We start from the raw sequence: 20,468 nt of genomic DNA, 5'->3' as shown, positions 1-20,468 counted from the left end.
GGAGAGATAGTGAGCTAACTAACCTAACGTGACCACACCATCAGAAAACACACACACAATCTTGACTAATCTTCATATGACCTCTTAGTAATTTTGTCTTTTATTGAAGCTGCTTTTGTAATAACTTCTCATTTGAATTCTTTTTGGTGTGTGTGAAATGAGTTATTGTCTTTTACTCTCTTGGCTTTTGTTTTTTTGTATTTGTCTGACCTTACACGCTTTTATTAACCTGTTTTTGTTTTTGTCTCTTTCGTCTTCAAGATTATAGGGATCTTTTATGGTTTAATTTGTTATATATGTATTGTTTCAGTATTTCCTTATATAACATAACATTTAGACAAACTAATAATAAGGATAGAAATACGGAATAAATAAGACATACAGAATAGTAAATAAGAGAAAAATACGTAATAAGAGCAATTAAAAAAGTAGTAATAATAATAATAATAATAAAATACGTAATACTGTATTTCAATTACTGAGGTTCTGTAAGTCTGTAGTCTAATACAACACTAAGTAAACTCTATGTTAAACCTTAGTTACAGTTGATTTTATATTACAGTAAAATCAACAAGACTCTTAGTACAGGAGGCAAGGCTGTATCACTCACCACTGCTCAAGAGTAAATAATTTTTTTCTAAGAACTTGACGTAAAAACTGTAATATTAAATATCTAAAAGTTATATGTTAAGATTATATGAAAACTTGTATAAAAAATAGTAAGATAGGAAACTGTAATAAATGGTGTTAGTTAGTAATAATAATAAATGAGGAAATATTGATATAAAATTAGGTTAATGGTAATGATAATACTAACACGTAAGGAAAACGGTATATAGAGTTGCCCGGGGTGGTGTGGTGACCTTGAAGACAGGGGCCAACACACCCGGCCGATCTCACCTCTCATGACGGCAGCACAAGACTTCGGCCTTGGCAGGGACAAGGTGGTGGTAGTGGTGAGGAAATATTGCTGTTTATACCTGGACTGTAATACCTGGTTGGCTCACTGTCTACCTACTTACCTGTCTCTTTACCTAACTACTTACCTGCTGTCTACCTACTTACCTGTCTCTACCTACCTACTTACCTGGCTGTCTACCTACTTACCTGATTGGACTTCTACCTACCTACCTGTTCAGAGGCTGCCACCGGTGAGGAATAATATACTTGGATAAAAAAATAAATAAAATCAGTGAGTTGAACTTTACACACACACACACACACACACACACACACACACACACACACACACACACACACACACACACACACACACACACAGGTATACCCGAACACTAATTCATGGCAAGACGAACACTGTCACAAGCATAATAGTCTGTTAGTTATTATAATTTATAGATTTTTATTTTACAAGCCTTATAGTGAAGCAATACTGACTTCACTACACCACACTACACTACACCACACTACATACAGTATACATAGACCATACAGGTCATACACATAATACATTAGTTTAATACAGAGAAACATACAACTTGTCTCTTAGTGTATATAAGTACGGTGAGAACAACAGACAAACATACAAGAGAAAGAGACAATGCGACATTATCTCATTACGAATCACGAGAGAGAGAGAGAGAGAGAGAGAGAGAGAGAGGGGGTTTACAAAGCCACTCCCCTCTAGTGTCTTACCTCTCCCTCTCGCGTCCCCCCCCTCCCCGACTTTCTCAGGGTGAACTCTGCCTTACCCTTCTCTCTCCTCCCCCTCCCCCCTCCCTCGTCTTCCTCTTCCTTATCTCTTTTCCCTCACCCCCCATCTCCCCAATACGTTATGTTATACTAAGGAATTAAATATTACTATATAAATTTGTCTCATCTAATAGTATTAAAAAATAATATAAAAATAACAGTAAAAATCTTCCCTATATAAAAAAAAATACGAGTAAAATTATGTTATTCAATGAGTGTTTTTAATATTAACAGTATATTAACTTGGGTAAATTAACTATGTGTTTAATTGGTCAGGTGAGCAAGGTAGACGATACAGGTGAAGAAAGTAATTAATTTATTTTGTTTCATACTTTTGTTTATTCTTTATTTTTTCCTTCTTTATTGTTAGTGTTATTATTATTGTTATTGTTATTATTGGGATTCACTTAGGTAATGATTAAGTATATATTTCAAAGTTATTCCAAACCTCATTACCTGTGTCTTAATTAGTAGGTAAACATATTCATTAACAAGGTAGTTCCGTTAGTTTCGTTAAAGACCAAACTACCGTATATACTATCTTCTCTTCGTTTAAAGCGACTGAATCCACTGTAGCTGCTGAATCTTCCTGTATTTTGAAGTTTGTGTTGCTGTATTGTGGCTGTAGTTGTTGTTGTTGTTGTTGTTCTACATAATAGTTTTTAATTTCCAAACTATAAACAGGCGCCATCTTGTGTTAGTGCTTTTCAATTCTAAAGGGTATTAAAGTGTTGCGCGTGTGTAGGTGTGGTCATGGGCCTTATGGTAGGTACCCATAAGGGTGAAGGATGTGTAGTGGTTCACATATCCTTGACGGCCTCACCACGCCCTCCCTCATCTATACCGCTGCTCCACTTGCACCCTGGGCCACCCACCGAGCATAACATATGTAACATCTTCACTACGGCTCTATTACGGTACTAATTACTCTCATCTTGTTGTATGGTGTTTATAGATGTATTCGTTATCATTCTGCTGAGGGTATAGTGTAGTATAGTGTTGTCATAGTGGTTTGTAATGAGGGTAGAGTTGTGGACGAGCGTCGTGCCTCTCCCTCCAGCAGGCAGTTCCCGGGTGTCCTTGGGTGGTTGGAGCCTTGGTCAGGAGACGCTTGCTCCCCCACTCGTCTCGTGGTCGGGCTATCACCACCACCACCACCACCACACTCACCACTATCATCCTTATCTCTCGCTCACACAACAACCCTCCAGTTACTTCTGATCAGGAGTCGCCAATTGGTGGAGAAAATAAGTCCCGTTTTGGCGTCTTGGACGTTATAGCGGACTTTGCGAGCCTGGTCAGTGTTGTTGTGTTGAGGAGTGCCAGCCTGGCCCCTCCCAGCCCTCTATAGTGCCTTGTGTAGTGCCAACTTTTACATCTTGGAAAAATAAGCCACAAGAAATAACTCACAGAAAACCTCTCCCGGACGACAGAAAGTTATCATCACATCAGTGTGTTAACGTCAAGTTGTTCTGGTTTATAACTAAAGGAAAAGATTAATCGAAAGTGTTTTTAAAAAGTGTCTTTTTCGTCTCTTGTGATTCATATTCCAAGTGAAGTGTTGAGTATCCTAGCACTTGAGGGAGTGTTAGGGGCAGTAAGTGAGTGTGAACCTGTAGGGTGTGTGTGACTGGTGACGGCTACCACAGCCACCACCACCACTACTACTGTACCCACGTGTCAACAACCACGGTGGATCATCAACATGACAAGAGCTACGGTGATACTAGCGTTGGTGAGTACCTGTTGAACCTTGGGGGGACCTACCTGTGTTGGGGAATTACCAGTTTTGAGGGGTGACGTACCTGTGTTGGTGACCTACCTGTGTTGGGGACTTACCTGTGTTGAGGGGTGGCTTACCTGTGTTGCGGGACCTACCTGTGTTGGGGGGAGGACCTACATACGAGTACATACATACATACATACATACATACATACATACATACATACATACATACATACATACATACATACATACATAACACAGGAGGCCGCAGTAACACAAGTATTGCGCAACACAGATTCAACAGGAAGCAATACTGCAAGACTGTTTTTATTAAGAGTTTGAACTATGCCAAGGAACAAGTGTGTACAAGACCGTTTTTGTACCAGGAATGACAAGAGCAAAGAGAGAGAGAGAGAGAGAGAGAGAGAGAGAGAGAGAGAGAGAGAGAGAGAGAGAGAGAAGCCCTTTACCTCGAGTCTTGCCATAACAAAAAATACAAACGACAAATTATGTAAAATATCCATAAATGCAAAAGTAAAGTAGGAGAAAAATAAACCACATAACAAAACTGAATGAAAATATGGCGTCCAAAATGAAATGAAATCAATATTGCACTGAGACTCAACCTAACCTAACCTAACCCTTACAAATAATGTTAGGTTACGTTAGGTTAGATATGGTTAGGTTAGATTAGATAAGGTAAGGTTAGATCAGGCTAGGTTACATTACGTTAGATATGGTTAGGTTAGGTTAGGTTAGATCAGGCTAGGTTACATTACGTTAGATATGGTTAGGTTAGATTAGGTTAGGTTAGATCAGGCTAGGTTACATTACGTTAGATATGGTTAGGTTAGATTAGGTTAGGTTAGATCAGGCTAGGTTACATTACGTTAGATATGGTTAGGTTAGGTTTGATTAGGTTAGGTTAGGTTCAATAACTAGTGTTAATAACGTGTTAGGTGGGAGATAAGGCAGGCCAGATCCGCCCTGATATAAAGGGTTCAAATGTCACTCGTGGAATTCGTGTGGACAAGTGGCTGAGGGTCCCGTTAGCGGCCACAAATAACAAAGGTTAACCTGAGGTGGGCAGCCAGGTAGGTCCGGGCTCTTGCTCCCTGCTTATCCACTGCTCTTTATTCATTTTATCACTAATCCTCTTAACTAAATCAAAATCCTTTCTCAATTTCCTTTACAACTTATAATTATCTAAGTTATGTGGTGTCATCAGCGTCTTGGTGTTATTTGTAAAGGGATTTAAAGTTGATTTTCCGTTGGGATTTATATCTAATTTTTTCTGATTGGCTGACGGATATATGAGATCATGCCAAGATCTGTGATCCTATTGGTTGCAGGGAATGGTGACGTTGCTGGAGTCGAGTCATTAGCCAATCAATGAGGTTTATTGTGTATTGACGTCATTGGGGTCTAGTCATTAGCCAATCAATGAAGTTTGTGGACTAGTGACGTCAGGGTATTCTTGGTGGGGAATTATATGTAAAAAAAAAAAGGTGTAAAAACCCGTGAAATGGACCACGTGTGTCGCGTGGTGGAGGACGGGAGTAAATAAGCTTATACTTAGTGAGGTGTACACGTGTCAATATATCACACACACACACACACACACACACACATACATACATATATAAGACAAGAAGAGATAGATAGATAGTGCAATAAATAACAATATCATCCTCTCCACCATTAAAGATTCTTGACAGGCCACAGGAGCAGTATTTCCGACAACCTGCTTTCTCCTTATTGTATCCTGTAACTGTTAAGGAGCAGGACACAGACCGGCCTGCCTTACATCCAAACATACAGACACATCCCTCCCCCTCCCCCTCCCTCCCCTGTCCCCCCCTCTCACTTTAATATTCAGATCATTGAGGAGATTACAGACATTATCAGCATCACTATGAGTATTTAGAGTCAGGATTGAATAATGTGTGTCCTGTATATCTCTACTGGCTGAGAGAGAGAGAGAGAGAGAGAGAGAGAGAGAGAGAGAGAGAGAGAGAGAGAGAGGAATGCGTGTGTGAATTAGTATAAACCGCTAATAAACCCCAAGACTATTATAAACCGCTAAATAGACCTAATAATTAGTATAAACCGCTAAATTAACCTCCTTTCTAGTATGAACCGCTAAATAAACCTCATGTCTATAGTATAAACCGCTAAATAAACCTCATGTCTATAGTATAAACCGCTAAATAACTAATTGGTTTTAACTGTGAGTAAAATTACCATCAAGGAAGATCAAACCTTTGATGACGATAATTATAACTATAACTAGCGGTAAAAGTATACGTATATGCAGGTTATATAACAATATTGAAATAAAGTTAAATTATACGGAAATTATTGATAAATCATAGTAAAAGTTAACTCCATCCCCTACAACTTAAGAAAGATATGTAATTTGAGTGGGTCACCGCCAACCATCCGTCATCTGGCAGCATCAGGAAATAAGATAAAAGCCGCCGAGAGAGACAACTGGAGGTAATAACTGTCGTATGTAAGATAAATGAACGTTGTTGTGTATTTTGTTTATTCGTTTATGGTCTTAGGGAGTTTATAACATGCGGAAGAGAAGGCCAGTACTCGGAGACCTGAAGAAGGGCGAGTGCTGCGGGCGTAAATAATATATATAACTTTTTTATATTAACTAATGATCCTAACTTTACTAATCTAACCTAACGAAGTATATTTTAAGTTAGTTTTATTTAAAATTTTATTTATTTATTCATGTTTATTGTGCAGGTGCATATATAGTACGATATATACAGTAATTAATTTATGTTCGTAGTCCTCCCACTTGACGCCTTGTTTACAAGAGGGTTACGTGTCATTATTTCTAGTAATTATAGTCATTTTACCTTTTTATGGACACTAAGCATTATTGGAGGACATAGCTTCTTTATTTAGGAATATTTACAGTATTACCACAGCGCTTGAGTATTAGCGACGTTATTTGATCGTTGGTTGTAAGTGACCGCGACATTATGAGCATTTAGTAACAAAACTGCTGCTTAAAACACTGCAGTTTGGTATTAAATAATTACAGGGAAGTTAACCTTGTGTAACAGCTTGAAAAATGACTTAATTAGTAGTTAGTGTAGACGAAGGACAGAGTTTACAGTCATATATGAGTTTAAATCCGTGTTAAGATTTAGGTGGAAGAATTCTCTCTCATATACTGGGTTTATAATGATCTTCCCAATTGTAAACATCTATTATAACAAAGACAGACAAAGCTACAGCAAAAAAGCAAGATATACTAAAACAGCACAATTAAAAAAAGCTAAAACAGAAGAATTAGAAAAGCTAAAACAGAAGAATTACAAAAGGCTTTATTTACCAGCTATACAGACTTCAATATGAGTTTGTGTGGCCCTGTCTCTATATATTTACCTGACATCCTTACGTATCCTTACCTTCAAATATGCTAAACATGCTGACATTCGTGTGCTGACAGTAATGGGACCCCTCCAAAAAAAAAGCATCCATACTCAACAGCACCTCAGAGAAAAAAACAAATTCCCATATTAGTTTTTCACGATAAATATTTAACATTTTAAACATACAACAGACATCGCTAAAAGACCTTGGTTATTTAAATCACCTCAGGTTCCTAAACACAAGAATTCTTAACTCAATGTCGTAATTTTTATAAAACTTTGAGTTGAAGAAAGATAATAATCAGTGCTCAGGTAAATTCTCTGACAGGTGAATCATCTTTAGGGAAAAAAAAAAAAAAAAAAGGAATTTAGGTGACGAAAACTGACAAGGTTATTACACGTTACTGAATATGAATGTCGCTTAAATACAGATAACTGAGGGGTTCTAATGACCGTGTGTGTGTGTGTGTGTGTGTGTGTTTTGAACTAGAAGAAAAAAAAACAGGCAAATGGACAGATACTGAAACATACCTACAGACAATACAAACAGACGGAGAGATAAAACAGAACAAAAACAAACAGACAAACAAACGGAGATGAAAGAAACAAACACAGACAAAAACAGAGATAAAAAAAAATCAAACACACAAACACATAAACAAGACAAAAACAAACATAGACTAAATGACACAAACGACCATAATTATAAAACAGACAGACAGACAAATACAGTGAGAACGAGAATAAGCAGATATTTAGACACCCAGAAAGACCACCAACACATTACTAGCAAATAAACCTCTCTCTTAAATAGCCACAATAGCCGCTAACAACTAGGAACCCTGGTGAAATATGTGAAGTAAATAGCTCCTCTAATAGCCTTCTGAGCATACCTGTGTCTTGAGGCTATTACACCTGCGCTCACCTGTGACGTATGTGAAAATAAATACTCGATACATAATGCTAATGAAGAAATAACTAATACCTGGGATGTACTAATTTACGTAAATATTTGTAAATATGTAAATAGAGTCCTGTGTGATTCTGTTGTATGAATGTGGAAAATATACTATAATATGAAGAAATATGGTACTGTTAGATGTACTTATTTACGTCAATGTTTGTAAATATGTAAATAATTATTCTGTTATGTGTGTTAGATCTAATGTATATATGAGTTAGTATGAAGAAAGCCTTGAAATACACCACGGTAATGTTCTCACTGTAGACCCACCTGACACACCCCGTTATTAGCTGTTGAACCACCCAGGATTATTAACAGGTAACAGGTGGTGGTAACAGGTGGTGAAGAAAGATGTAACAAGAAGTATACTTATAAAAGGGTGAGGCGGGGGTAACGTGTGTGTGTGTGTGTGTGTGTGTGTGTGTGTGTGTGTGTGTGTGTGTGTGTGTGTGTCAATAACCTCACACACCAGAGAGAAATATTCGATAATTATTTACGATTATGTTTTACGGAATTAATTACATAGACCATTAAAGGAATATTTAATTGCCCATCAGGTAATAAGAGATTCACTTACACATTTATACTTATTAGGGTAATTACCGTAGAATTTTTTAAAGTTTGATTTGTTCATCAGATGCACCTGTTTGGTCATTAAGAGGTAACTCAGGTTTACAGAGAGAGAGAGAGAGAGAGAGAGAGAGAGAGAATACACTCAGGTATGCACGTAAACAACCACCTTTTACACCCAACCACTAAAAAGCCTTAATTAAGAGGCATCCTAATTGCCACTCAGAAGCACTTGTGGGACACGTAAATTAATGTGTACCTGCCCATCAGATTCACCGTCTGGGGACCTTAGTGGTTTCTTAATTACTAACCAAATAAATAGAGTACGCGGAAGTTCTCACAGGTGCCATGATGACGTAATCCTGGTTGACGTGATTGGCTGTAGAGTTGCCGTATGTTTATTATGACATATCTGATTGGTCAATGAGTTGCGGTGTAGCCAATCATAGGCCTTGTTGTTTGACGGATTGGGATGATATATTGTCAGATGGATTAGACGATTATCATGGTTAGTTAAGCTAAATCAAACCGTAAAGTGGCTGAGTTAACAAATTAATTAATCAAGAAGTAGAATAAATAAGTTCTTTTTAATGTCTTTCGTGTTTCTGTTGGTAATATACAACTTCGTAAACTAGTTCCTTAACGTAGTCACTGAAAAAAAATTATCTATACAAAATTGTGTTGATAAAATATGACACAACCGACGAAGGATTTTGACAACCCTACCGAGACAAGAGGAGTCACAGTGTTCATTATGAAATTCATCGATCACCTGAGGTATAGATAGTTCTTTGGCGTTACTGTATAAAGTTAACAGGAGCAGGTAACCAAACGTTGACTAGTGACTGTGTGTGTTAAGTTCGACCTTGAGGAAGAAACATGTTTTTTTTTAAGTTATTATAAACGTAAATTGAACATCAAGAACAATCAGTTAATATTAGAGACAAGATTCGAAATATGTGTGTGTGTGTGTGTGTGTGTGTGTGTGTGTGTGTGTCAGCGAGCGTGTGTGTGTGTGTGTGTGTGTGTGTGTGTGTGTGTGTGTGTGTGTGTGTGTGTCAGCGAGCGTGTTTGGAGTGAGTGAATGAGTGGAGCGTGTTTGTAGGTGAATTAGTGTGTTTATGTGTGAATGTGTGAGTGAGCGTGTGCCAATGAGCGTGCATGTGTGTGTGTGTGTGTGTGCGTGCGTGTGAGATACTGCAAGATTCAGTGGTCCAAGGCGCCCCACCCCGCAAAGCAACGGAAGTCCTGTCAAACGGGTTTACTCTCCCCCAAACCCCTCACATTACCTCCCGCTTCTCTCACTTAACCTCTACCTGTCACTTTGTTTATCCTCCATACACCTCAGCCCGACCCAGGTATACAGGTAGGTGGGAGAATTAGCAACGGGGAAGATGGCGTCAGTGTTGAGTATAGAAATGTGATCACGTTAACAGGTTTTACAGCGTATGTTTTGAAGGCCGCTGTGTGTGTGTGTGTGTGTGTGTGTGTGTGTGTGTGTGTGTGTGTGTGTACAATATAACATTTCCCAGCACAATAACAAGGGAGGTGATGTAGGGATTACTGCATCATTAAGAACTATATATATATAATTTACGGATGTGATTTAGGTATACTTAAAATACAGGTAGGGTGATTTACTCAGTATGATGGTTTAATTAAGAAATACACCTGTTCATTTATATAGTGTAGGTGGATATTAAGCCTTCATAATAACAGAGAGAGAGAGAGAGAGAGAGAGAGAGAGAGAGTTACCAATGTCCTTACGTCCAAAACTAAACTAAGAATACACCAACAGGGGTCGTTAAACAGGGGTCGTTAAACAGGGGTCGTACGGGGGTAGTACGGGGGTAGTACGGGGGTCGGTCAACTCATCAAAAGTGAGGACCAAAAACTCGCTTTGGTCCATAACTTCCGGTCCTGTTTTGGTCATAGTTACTGTTGATCTTTGTGCTTCTGTTGCTGATGATTACTGTTGCTTACTGTTGTTTGTTGTTATTATCACTTATTTCTGTTAACTGTTACACTTGTTTATCTATCTATCTATCTATCTATCTATCTATCTATCTATCTATCTATCTATCTATCTATCTATCTATCTATCTATCGCTCCTGTTGGTACTCCACCCTTCCTTCTTGTGTGTGGCTTAGATGGCCTTGGGTGAGGGAGGAGGTGGCAGGTGGTAGTGGTTTGTGGTGGTGGTTGATAGTGGTTGGTGGTGATAATGGTGGTAGTAGTGATGGTGGTTGAGGTAGTAGTGATGGTGGTTGTGGTAGTAGTAGTGGTGGTTTTGGTAGTAGTAGTGGTGGTTGTGGTAGTAGTGATGGTGGTTGTGGTAGTAGTGATGGTGGTTGTGGTAGTAGTGATGGTGGTTGTGGTAGTAGTGATGGTGGTTGTGGTAGTAGTGATGGTGGTTGTGGTAGTAGTGATGGTGGTTGTGGTAGTAGTGATGGTGGTTGTGGTAGTAGTGATGGTGGTTGTGGTAGTAGTGATGGTGGTTGTGTCTTGTGAATGGATTTTTTTTTATATTAAATTCCTTCCGTTTTTGCTTCCTTTAGTCTACCCAATTTCTACCTTTTTTTTATGACTTGACGGAGATTATTTGTACTACGTGAGGGATGTCTTCTCTTAACACAACCCGTATAAATGATCTTACAATCCAAGGAAATGTTTTTAACAATTATAAGTAACATTACATTAACAATTCGTCCATTTAATTACCATAATATACTGTGGCTTCTTCAACCTTAAGCTGTGACCTCTAATGGTGACCTCTGGTGGTGACCTGTGGTGGTGACCTCTCGTGGTAACCTCTGAGATGTTTATAAACTTGTATTACGTCATACCTTCCCCGCCCGTACGCTGTAGTAATGGAATGATGGATCACCTGAACATTAGACACCCGAGGGTATTTCACTTGATGTTCGACAACCTAACCTAACACACCAGGTAGAGACAATTACCAATCACGAGCAGGTATATTATGACGGTGCGTGTTACCCTCTCACACACAGCCTATCACATTACGGTTTAATATCTACCAATCACTGGACGGATTTTTTTTTGGGGGGGACTCTTGTATTGGCCTATCACGGAGAAGCTGTTTTTTGACAGTTATAGACTGACCTATCACAGTACACCTTTTATTTCGGCGGTTATACATTGACCTATCACAGATGTGCTTTTTGATTATATGTTTTCTGGTAGGCCAATCAAAGAATTCCTTTTTGAGGATGCTGGGAGGCTGACCTATCACACACACACAGGGATACAGTGTAGTGTTACAGTGGCCCCAGTGTAGATGTGACAACGTTGACTACAGACACACGAATACTGTGTGTGTGTGTGTGTGTGTGTGTGATGTAATCTAATAAATACAGTGTCCCCGCCTCACATATTTTACCCTTACATAAGGCGCGCGCGAGAGAGAGAGAGAGAGAGAGAGAGAGAGAGTCTTAGACCTTGTGGAGATATTTCTTGAATTCGGAAGAGCCATGATTTTGTGTGTGTGTGTGTGTGTGTATGTGTGTATGTGTGTGTGTGTGTGTGTGTGTGTGTGTGTGTGTGTGTGTGTGTGTGTGTGTGTGTGTGTGTGTGTGTGTGTCCAAAAATCCACATCAGTAAAATTTTGATCCCCTAACTCCTCCATCTCCATCATTATTTTCTTCCTCCTCCTCCTCCTGTGACCGTCTTAAGTGACCAGTGGACAGGAATTATTCCTTAATATACATTCCTTGACCACGACCTTCGTCTGTATGGAGACTCTCTCTCTCTCTCTCTCTCTCTCTCTCTCTCTCTCTCTCTCTCCTGTCTGTGTCGTTCTTCCTGTCTTCTCTGTCGTTACTCTTTCTGTCTCTTTTTCTCTCGGTATCTGTCTGTAAGAGGTCAGACAGAGAGATCTGTAGAGGCCGGATGTATCGGATTATCATATATGGAACTGGCAGAAGGTGAGAGCTGTGTCTCCATATTCATAGCCTGATATAAACAATGCCAGATGACAGTCAGCTGATCCAGGTAAACAAAGCGAGATGACAGTCAGCTGATCGAGGTAAACAATGCCAGATGACAGTCAGCTGATCTAGGTAAACAAAGCGAGATGACAGTCAGCTGATCGAGGTAAACAATGCCAGATGACAGTCAGCTGATCTAGGTAAACAAAGCGAGATGACAGTCAGCTGATCGAGGTAAACAATGCCAGATGACAGTCAGCTGATCTAGGTAAACAAAGCGAGATGACAGTCAGCTGATCCAGGTAAACAAAGCGAGATGACAGTCAGCTGATCGAGGTAAACAATGCCAGATGACAGTCAGCTGATCGAGGTAAACATGGCGTGGTTATAATCAGCTGATCTATTTAAACAAAGCAGAGCACGCTATACCCCTGGCCTTGGTTATGTCTCCCACGGCTCCTGCTCTGCACTAGACCGCGATGCACCTGACCTTTTAACTATGAATCGCTTGAGGGCAACAGGTGAAAAAGTGTATGTGAGCGAAGGGGTGTGAGTGAGTGGATGTTAAGTGCGTGTGTGTGTGGGGGCGGGGGTGTTTGTGTGTCTGTGGTGGTGTTTTGAGTGTGTGGGGGGCTGTTTGATTGCGTGTGTGTGTGTCAATATCAACAGGAAACATCATCACACGACAGAACCTTGGTGAGGGGCGGTTATGAGGTCTCGGGGGGGGAAGTGGAGATATTATCGTATTACAAGCCATTAGTAGTATTTGGTGGTGTGAGTCTCCTGATAACTAGATACCTACCTTCCCTACCTTTACGTGATGTGTTAATTAATTAAGTTTTATCCTTGTTGTGCACCTTTATTGTTTCATCATCATCATTATTGACCAAGTATGAATTTGTCCGACTAAGCTCCCATGTACTTGACCCCAACCCTGAATATCCTGACACGCATCAAGACTACGATCATTACTACGCTATTTCTCGCCGGAAAAGCAATTATTTCTTTCTCACGATTAACTGTTGTTGCTGTTTCTGCTGTGTCACGGCTGCAGGAGACCGGTTGTTTAAGTTACTAAGGTGAGATTAAGCAAATTAGTCGCGGTCGTGATCTCAATATTACCATCAAGACCGCATAGTACCGATAAGCTCTTGTTAATAGACTGAGAGAACCTGTTTTAAACACGTTACCATTACAGGAATCTGATTGGTCGGTAATTGTGCTGAATTTATGGGGTTATCTGAGGGTGAGGCTACGAGAGAGAGAGAGAGAGAGAGAGAGAGAGAGAGAGAGAGAGACATGAAATAAATATTATACCACCTCCAAAACAAGAAAAAAATAAAGATCACCAAGATGGCAACACTGTGCGCCATATCACCCATTATACTCCTCTATAAATTACAGCTGACCGACTATAAACAGAGCCGCCATCTTGTTTACTTTACAAACAACTACAGCTTAAGGAGTTACGTAGGTGAGGTTAGGTTAGGTTAGGTTATCAGTAAACATTAAGTCATTAAGACATATTTACTGTACGTGTTTGAAGCTGTGAGGAAGATAGCTGGTGGGATAAAAGTCTGATGTAAGAGCACTGTTTGTTGAGGTGATATTATGTGTGTTGTTTTAACTTGTTTCTGTGTTTTATTCTCATTTGTGTATGTGTGAGTGTCTCCATAATGATGCTAATTTAATGGGCTACTGATGTTATGGGTGGTTAGGATAGGTTAGGTTAGGTTAGGTTAGGTTTGGTTAGGTTAGGTTAGGTTAGGTCTCTGAGTGATATCTTGCACCAATATTCACCGAAGATTAGATTTGTTACCCATACGTCCCCCTTCCACATCCCGACCCCCTCCTCCTATCCCTCCCTCCCCTCTACCCTCTCCTCCCCTCCTTCTACCCTCCCATACCCCCTTTCACACTTCCTACCCCTTTCTCCTATCCTCCATACCCCTTTCTATCCCTCTCCTATCCCCTCCTCCTACCCCTTTCTCCTATCCTCCATACCCCTTTCTATCCCTCTCCTATCCCCTCCTCCTCCCCCTCCCCTCCATACCCCCCACCCCCTCCTGGGTACGGGGTACTCTTGTAGGGGCTCTGTACAGACGGGTAACGACTATTCATCCTCATTATACTCGTACAACTGCCTGCGGGAATTCCCTGTTGGGTTGTTAGCGTCAGTTACCTGCTTAAGCCTGAACAGGTGTGGCAGGTCATTAATTGCTGTGCATGTCTGATATCAAACTGGTTCCCTGTTGTTAGGTCCCTTGCCAACAGGTATCCACTGACCTAATGCGGGTGTGTGATTGGCTAATTTGTTTGGTAGTTTGATGGTTTTATTCCTATTGTCGCCATTTGTGTGATGCATCTATTGCTATTAATAATTTTGACCTCTCGTGCGCCATGTTTGTTTTGACAGCCTCTTGTTGTTTCTTAGTTTGCAAATTGGTTACCTGTGGATACCTGTTGTGTAGAAGACTGGAGGTTTTTTACTCATCCCTGTGTAGTAATGGAACGCTCGCCACCGCCCCAAGTTACCTGAGCTTAATGTAAACAAAGTGTATTGGTGCTGCCCAGGTGAACCGCTCCTCCCGCCTCACCTGTTTAATTTACGATCTTCCTCCCTCAATAGTACACCAGCGGCTTTGTTATCAAGAACTACCCACTCAACCACGCCCACAAGATCCCGTGGTTGGGTCTATAACAAATGAGTCTGAATGTTTAAAACCACTGCTATAGTAACGTAGTTATTGCAATGAAATTAAGGAGTAGTGAACTATCGATTCCTTGTTTTTATTTCTGACATTTTTTATGATTATTATGGAAACTATGGAAGTTTATATTGATGTTTCCTGTTATTTTATGAAAGGTTTCATTGTATTGATAATAGAGAATTATATGATGGTTACATCACTGGAAAGTAAATAAAGAAAGAATATTAATTTCCTTCACATTTTAGTTTCCCTGGAATCCTTGGGAACGTTTGCAAAGACAGACAATAGGACTCACATTGCTCTTAGGTCAAGTGTGGCCACGAATTTCCTAAAAGTTAAAACTGTGGCCAAGAATTAAAAAGGCCAAGAACCCCTACAGTACAGTATAGTTTCACATGTTCACTACCACACTACACTATAAAACTACCACACTACACTATATCACTACCACACTACACTATATCACTACCACACTACACTATAACACTACCACACTACACTATAACACTACCACACTGCACTATAACACTACCACACTACACTATAACACTACCACATGTTCACTACCTCACTACCACACTACCTCACTACCACACTACGTACACTATAACACTACCACATGTTTCACTACCTCACTACCACACTACCTCACTACCACACTACGTACACTATAACACTACCACTCACTACCACACTACCTCACTACCACACTACGTACACTATAACACTACCACATGTTCACTACCACACTACCACACTACCTCACTGCCACACTATGTACACTATAACACTACCACATGTTCACTACCACACTACCTCACTACCACACTACACTATAACACTACCACATGTTCACTACAACACTACCACACTACACTATAACACTACCACACTACCACACTGCACTATAACACTACCGTATGTTCATTACAACACTACTACACTAGTACACTATATAACACTACCACATGTTCACTACTACACTTCCTCACTACACTATATAACACTGCACTATAACACTCTCTCACTACACTATAACACTGCACTATCACAAATCCAACTATGATAAAAGTCATAAATCGTCAAAACCACCCGAATAATTTTTTACCCTCCTGTTTACAAGTTGAAGGATCCAACGAATTAATCATATTTTATGATAAAAATGGGGTTTGAAAACTTCCCAAAAGAGATGGATATCATCTGCACACGTTTGGACAACTTTCACCTGGACAATGGCGAGGGCCGGTCTTCAGAAGTTAAGCCAAACGCCTTTAATCTTATTTTAGGTAATCTTAAGGTTGAACCCGAAGAAGACGCCAACAAAAAAACTGCTGTAAAATGGGACAATGAGGTGACCAAGGCTAAGTTCCTGCAGCGATGTAAGCACAAGGTCAAGGTGGAAACGGCCGAGGTTAACTTCATAGTGCGCAATGAGCGCCAGCCCTGCCCACCACAGCCCTGCCCACCACAGCCCTGCCCACCACAGCCCTGCTCACCACAGCCCTGCCCACCACAGCCCCGACCTTCCCAGCCACGCCCCAACTCTAAAGGTAATCAAGACTTCCACAGATATGACCAGTTTGGTCTCTTCATCAAAAATATTCCCCCCGGGGTGACCTACCACGAGTTGCGATCTCTGTTCGGTCGTCACGGAGGTCTGATGCACTTCTATATGCCTCGCAAACACGGCGGTACAGCTGTAGCCAGGTACTGCAACGAGTATTCCAGAAAGCTCGGCCTTACCTTGGACGGCTACCCTGTCGGTGGTGAAGACCACTATAAAAATTCTCGTCGGTTCCTCCACGTGAATCATCTCCGCTACTCTCGTGCGTCCTTCAAGGATCCTCAAGTGTCCAGGACAACTTCCCACAAGAGGTGCCTGGAGGAGGACTACCACTGCCGCAAAAGGTACCAGGCAGAGGAGTACTCCTCCAAGAGGTACAGAGGCGAACAGTATGAAGATGAGGACGACTCACCACGCCCCCGTCGCAACTGTTCCAGCTACAGGCGCCAGAGGCCAACACCTGCAAATAAGTGGGTCCGTCGCCACTGATTATTTTGCGTCTATGTAAAACATTAAAATTTGAGTTTTGTATAAAAAAATATAAAAATGAAATATGAATATTATTTATTGTTTTACCTAACATAAATTAACTTAACCCAATATGTAACTTACCTTGTACACATATGTAATATAACATCCCAGGGTTATGGAAACTGGTTACGGAAATTCGCTCTTACCGATTTTGTAAATTGCGACCAATAAATTCGGATTACGGGGAAAAATTTCGCCCTTACGGATTTTGGGTAAATTTTTAAGTTATTTATTTTTTAAATAAGGTCTGTCTGCTTTCAGTCAACTGTCAATAGCCCTAACAGAGGCTTCTGATGAAAGTGTTGAACATCAAATGAGGTCACTGATTCTTGAACACTTGGGAGAAAACTTTGAGAGGTATTTTCCCAAAGATCTGAGGAAAACATGAAGGAACAGAACTGGATCATTAATCCTTTCTTTCCAGCGAATTTAGAAGAAGAGAAACTCCTTGAAGTTCACTGTGATGCAAAAATGAAATCATTATTCATAATGAAATCACATTCAGACTTTTGGGCCACAGTTTATAAAGATCAGTATCACCAAAGCTTGGCATTATTGGCCCTTAAAGTTCTTGTTGGCTTTCATCGTACATATATGTCAGTGCGAGCCTTATCAGACCTTTTGAACATAAAAAAAAGCGCGCAAAACTTTCACCAGGCTTGTGTAAGGCTCGCTGCCACAGAAACTGTTGAGCCCAGATTTAATATACAGTACTTGAAAGGAAAATCCAGCAGCAGAAATCCCAGTAAATTCGAATAGGTCATTAGGTCATAAAATTAGTCAGTGTGTTGTTCTTATTACATTTGCAAATTTGTCTTCATTTAATTTTTTGTATAAAAGCTGTAATCTATATATATATATATATATATATATATATATATATATATATATATATATATATATATATATATATATATATATATATATATATATATATATATATATATATATATATATATATATATATAAGTCTTTCTGTCTGCTTGTTTATTTGTTAGTGTGTCCACACGAGAATCTCGGAAACTATTTTACCGATCTGTAGTGATGATGGATGGTGTTATATGTAGTGATGATGGATGGTGTTATATGTAGTGATGATGGGTGGTGTTATATGTAGTGATGATGGGTGGTGTTATATGTAGTGATGATTAGACAATAAAATAATAACAGTTTAATGCTAAAAAAAATATACTTTGCTGTACCGTTGTAGTGAAAAACATGATGGAACTTACATACACCGTTAATGAACTATTGATGGAAGAACAAGTTTTGGGGACTGAACAGTGTGATAATGTGGAGCCTCCCGGAAGGTGGCGTCCTACCATGGCCTAGCGGATGATTCTGCTAAATGTTATAAATTACCAAAGTACATACATGTGTTTCCCATTATGGATTAACACTAAGCTGTTAGAATATAAAATTTAATCATCATTATGTTGGTTCCCATTGTGGTCCCATTTCCCATATACATTCCTAATACATACTTCCTGTACATATACTACCCCTGCACCCATACATACCCATACATACATACTAAACATACCACCCACGTACCCATACATACAACCCATACACACTACCCTGCACCCATGCACCCATACTACCCCTGCACCCATACACACTACCCCCTGCACCCATACCTGCACCATACATACCCCTGCACCCACACACTACCATGCAACCACCACATACCACCCTGCACCCATACATACTCATCCCTGCACCCCCATACATACATCACTACATACCCTGCACCCATACATACTACCACCCACCCATACATACACCCCTGCACCCATACATACTCACCCCCACCCATACACTACCCACCCTGCATACCACATACACTGCACCCATACACACCCCTGCACCCACACCCACACCACCCCTGCACCCATACATACTCACCCCTGCACCCATACATACACCCACCCATCACCCCCTGCACCCATACATACCACCCCTGCACCCATAACCTGCACTACCACACCCATACATACACCCCCACTCCCTGCACCCTGCACCCATACATACCCCCTGCACCCATACACACCACCCCTGCACCACATACATACACCCCCTGCACCCACCTGCACCCATACATACTCAACCCATACATACACCCACCACCCCTGCACCCATACATACCCTGCACCCACACACACCCCTGCACCCATACATACCACCCCTGCACCCATACATACTCACCCCCACCCATACATACCACCCCTGCACCCATACATACCACCCACACCCATACATACTCTGCACCCATACATACCACCCCTGCACCCATACACACCACCCCTATACCCACACACCACCTGCACCCATACACACCACCCTGCAACTACCCACACCCATACCACCACTCACCCCTGCACCATGCACCCATACACACCACCCCTGCACCCATACATACCACCCTGCACCCATACACATACATACCCCTGCACCCATACCACCCATACACACCACCCCCTGCACCCACACACACCACCCCCATACCCATACATACCACCCCCACCCATACATACATACCCATACATACCACCCCATATACATACCCCTGCACCCATACATACATACCACCCCTGCACCCCCTCATACATACACCCCTGTACCCATACATGCACATACATACCCCTGTACATACATACTACCCTGTACCATACATACTACCCCCGTACCCATACATACTTCCCACGTAAAGGGGAAAGGAGCTTGGGGAATTAAGCGAGGAGGACCACACTACATCTCTCGTGGTAGGCCGTGACGTCATGCGTAAACAAAGGGATGGTGATTCAAGGTTTGTACTGTACTACTGACTGACGTATCCGTTTACGTCTTTGTGTAATTATGTGTTGTATAACGGGGTGTGTGTTGTCTGTTTCTGTTAACATGTACATCTTAGTTATTAACGCCATACCTTCCCGTACACACATATGACTGTCTCTACCACAAGTGTTTCCTGATGTTACACACACACACACACACACACACACACACACACACACACACACACACACACACACACACACCTCTGATATTTATGTTACGCTTACCTGAAATTCAATAAATATTTACCAATGTTTAAGTTTACCTGCGTACACCTGATGTTTACTTAATATTTACCTTGTGTTAGCGTAGAGAGAGAGACAGAGAGAGACAGAGAGAGAGAACATAACCCAAATACATATACAAAATAGTGTGCATACTGGTGACATGTCCAAAAGGGGGGTGAGGGGGGGAAGGATAGGTATAGCGTGTCCTAGGGGGGGGGGGGACAAGGGTCGGAGGAACACGATATGGTAATGGTTGGCCATATTTAGGAACTGTG

At 40.8% G+C, this 20,468-nt stretch overlaps 1 protein-coding gene across 1 annotated transcript in view; it reads left to right on the top strand.

Moving 5' to 3' along the window:
- Nucleotides 1–2,846: 2,846 nt before the first annotated feature.
- The window catches only part of LOC121858623 (mucin-5AC-like), a 59,181-nt gene continuing 41,559 nt past the window's right edge, over nt 2,847–20,468 (top strand). Inside the window, exon 1 of the mRNA XM_042355140.1 lies at nt 2,847–3,448. Coding sequence (XP_042211074.1) covers nt 3,419–3,448 — 30 coding nt within the window. The 5' untranslated portion in view covers nt 2,847–3,418. The remainder of the gene's footprint in view (nt 3,449–20,468) is intronic.

Source organism: Homarus americanus, unplaced genomic scaffold (genome assembly GCF_018991925.1).
Source record: "Homarus americanus isolate GMGI-L3 unplaced genomic scaffold, GMGI_Hamer_2.0 scaffold74, whole genome shotgun sequence".
NCBI classification, from domain to species: Eukaryota; Metazoa; Arthropoda; class Malacostraca; order Decapoda; family Nephropidae; genus Homarus; species Homarus americanus.
This window is presented reverse-complemented; position numbering and strand designations above follow the sequence as displayed.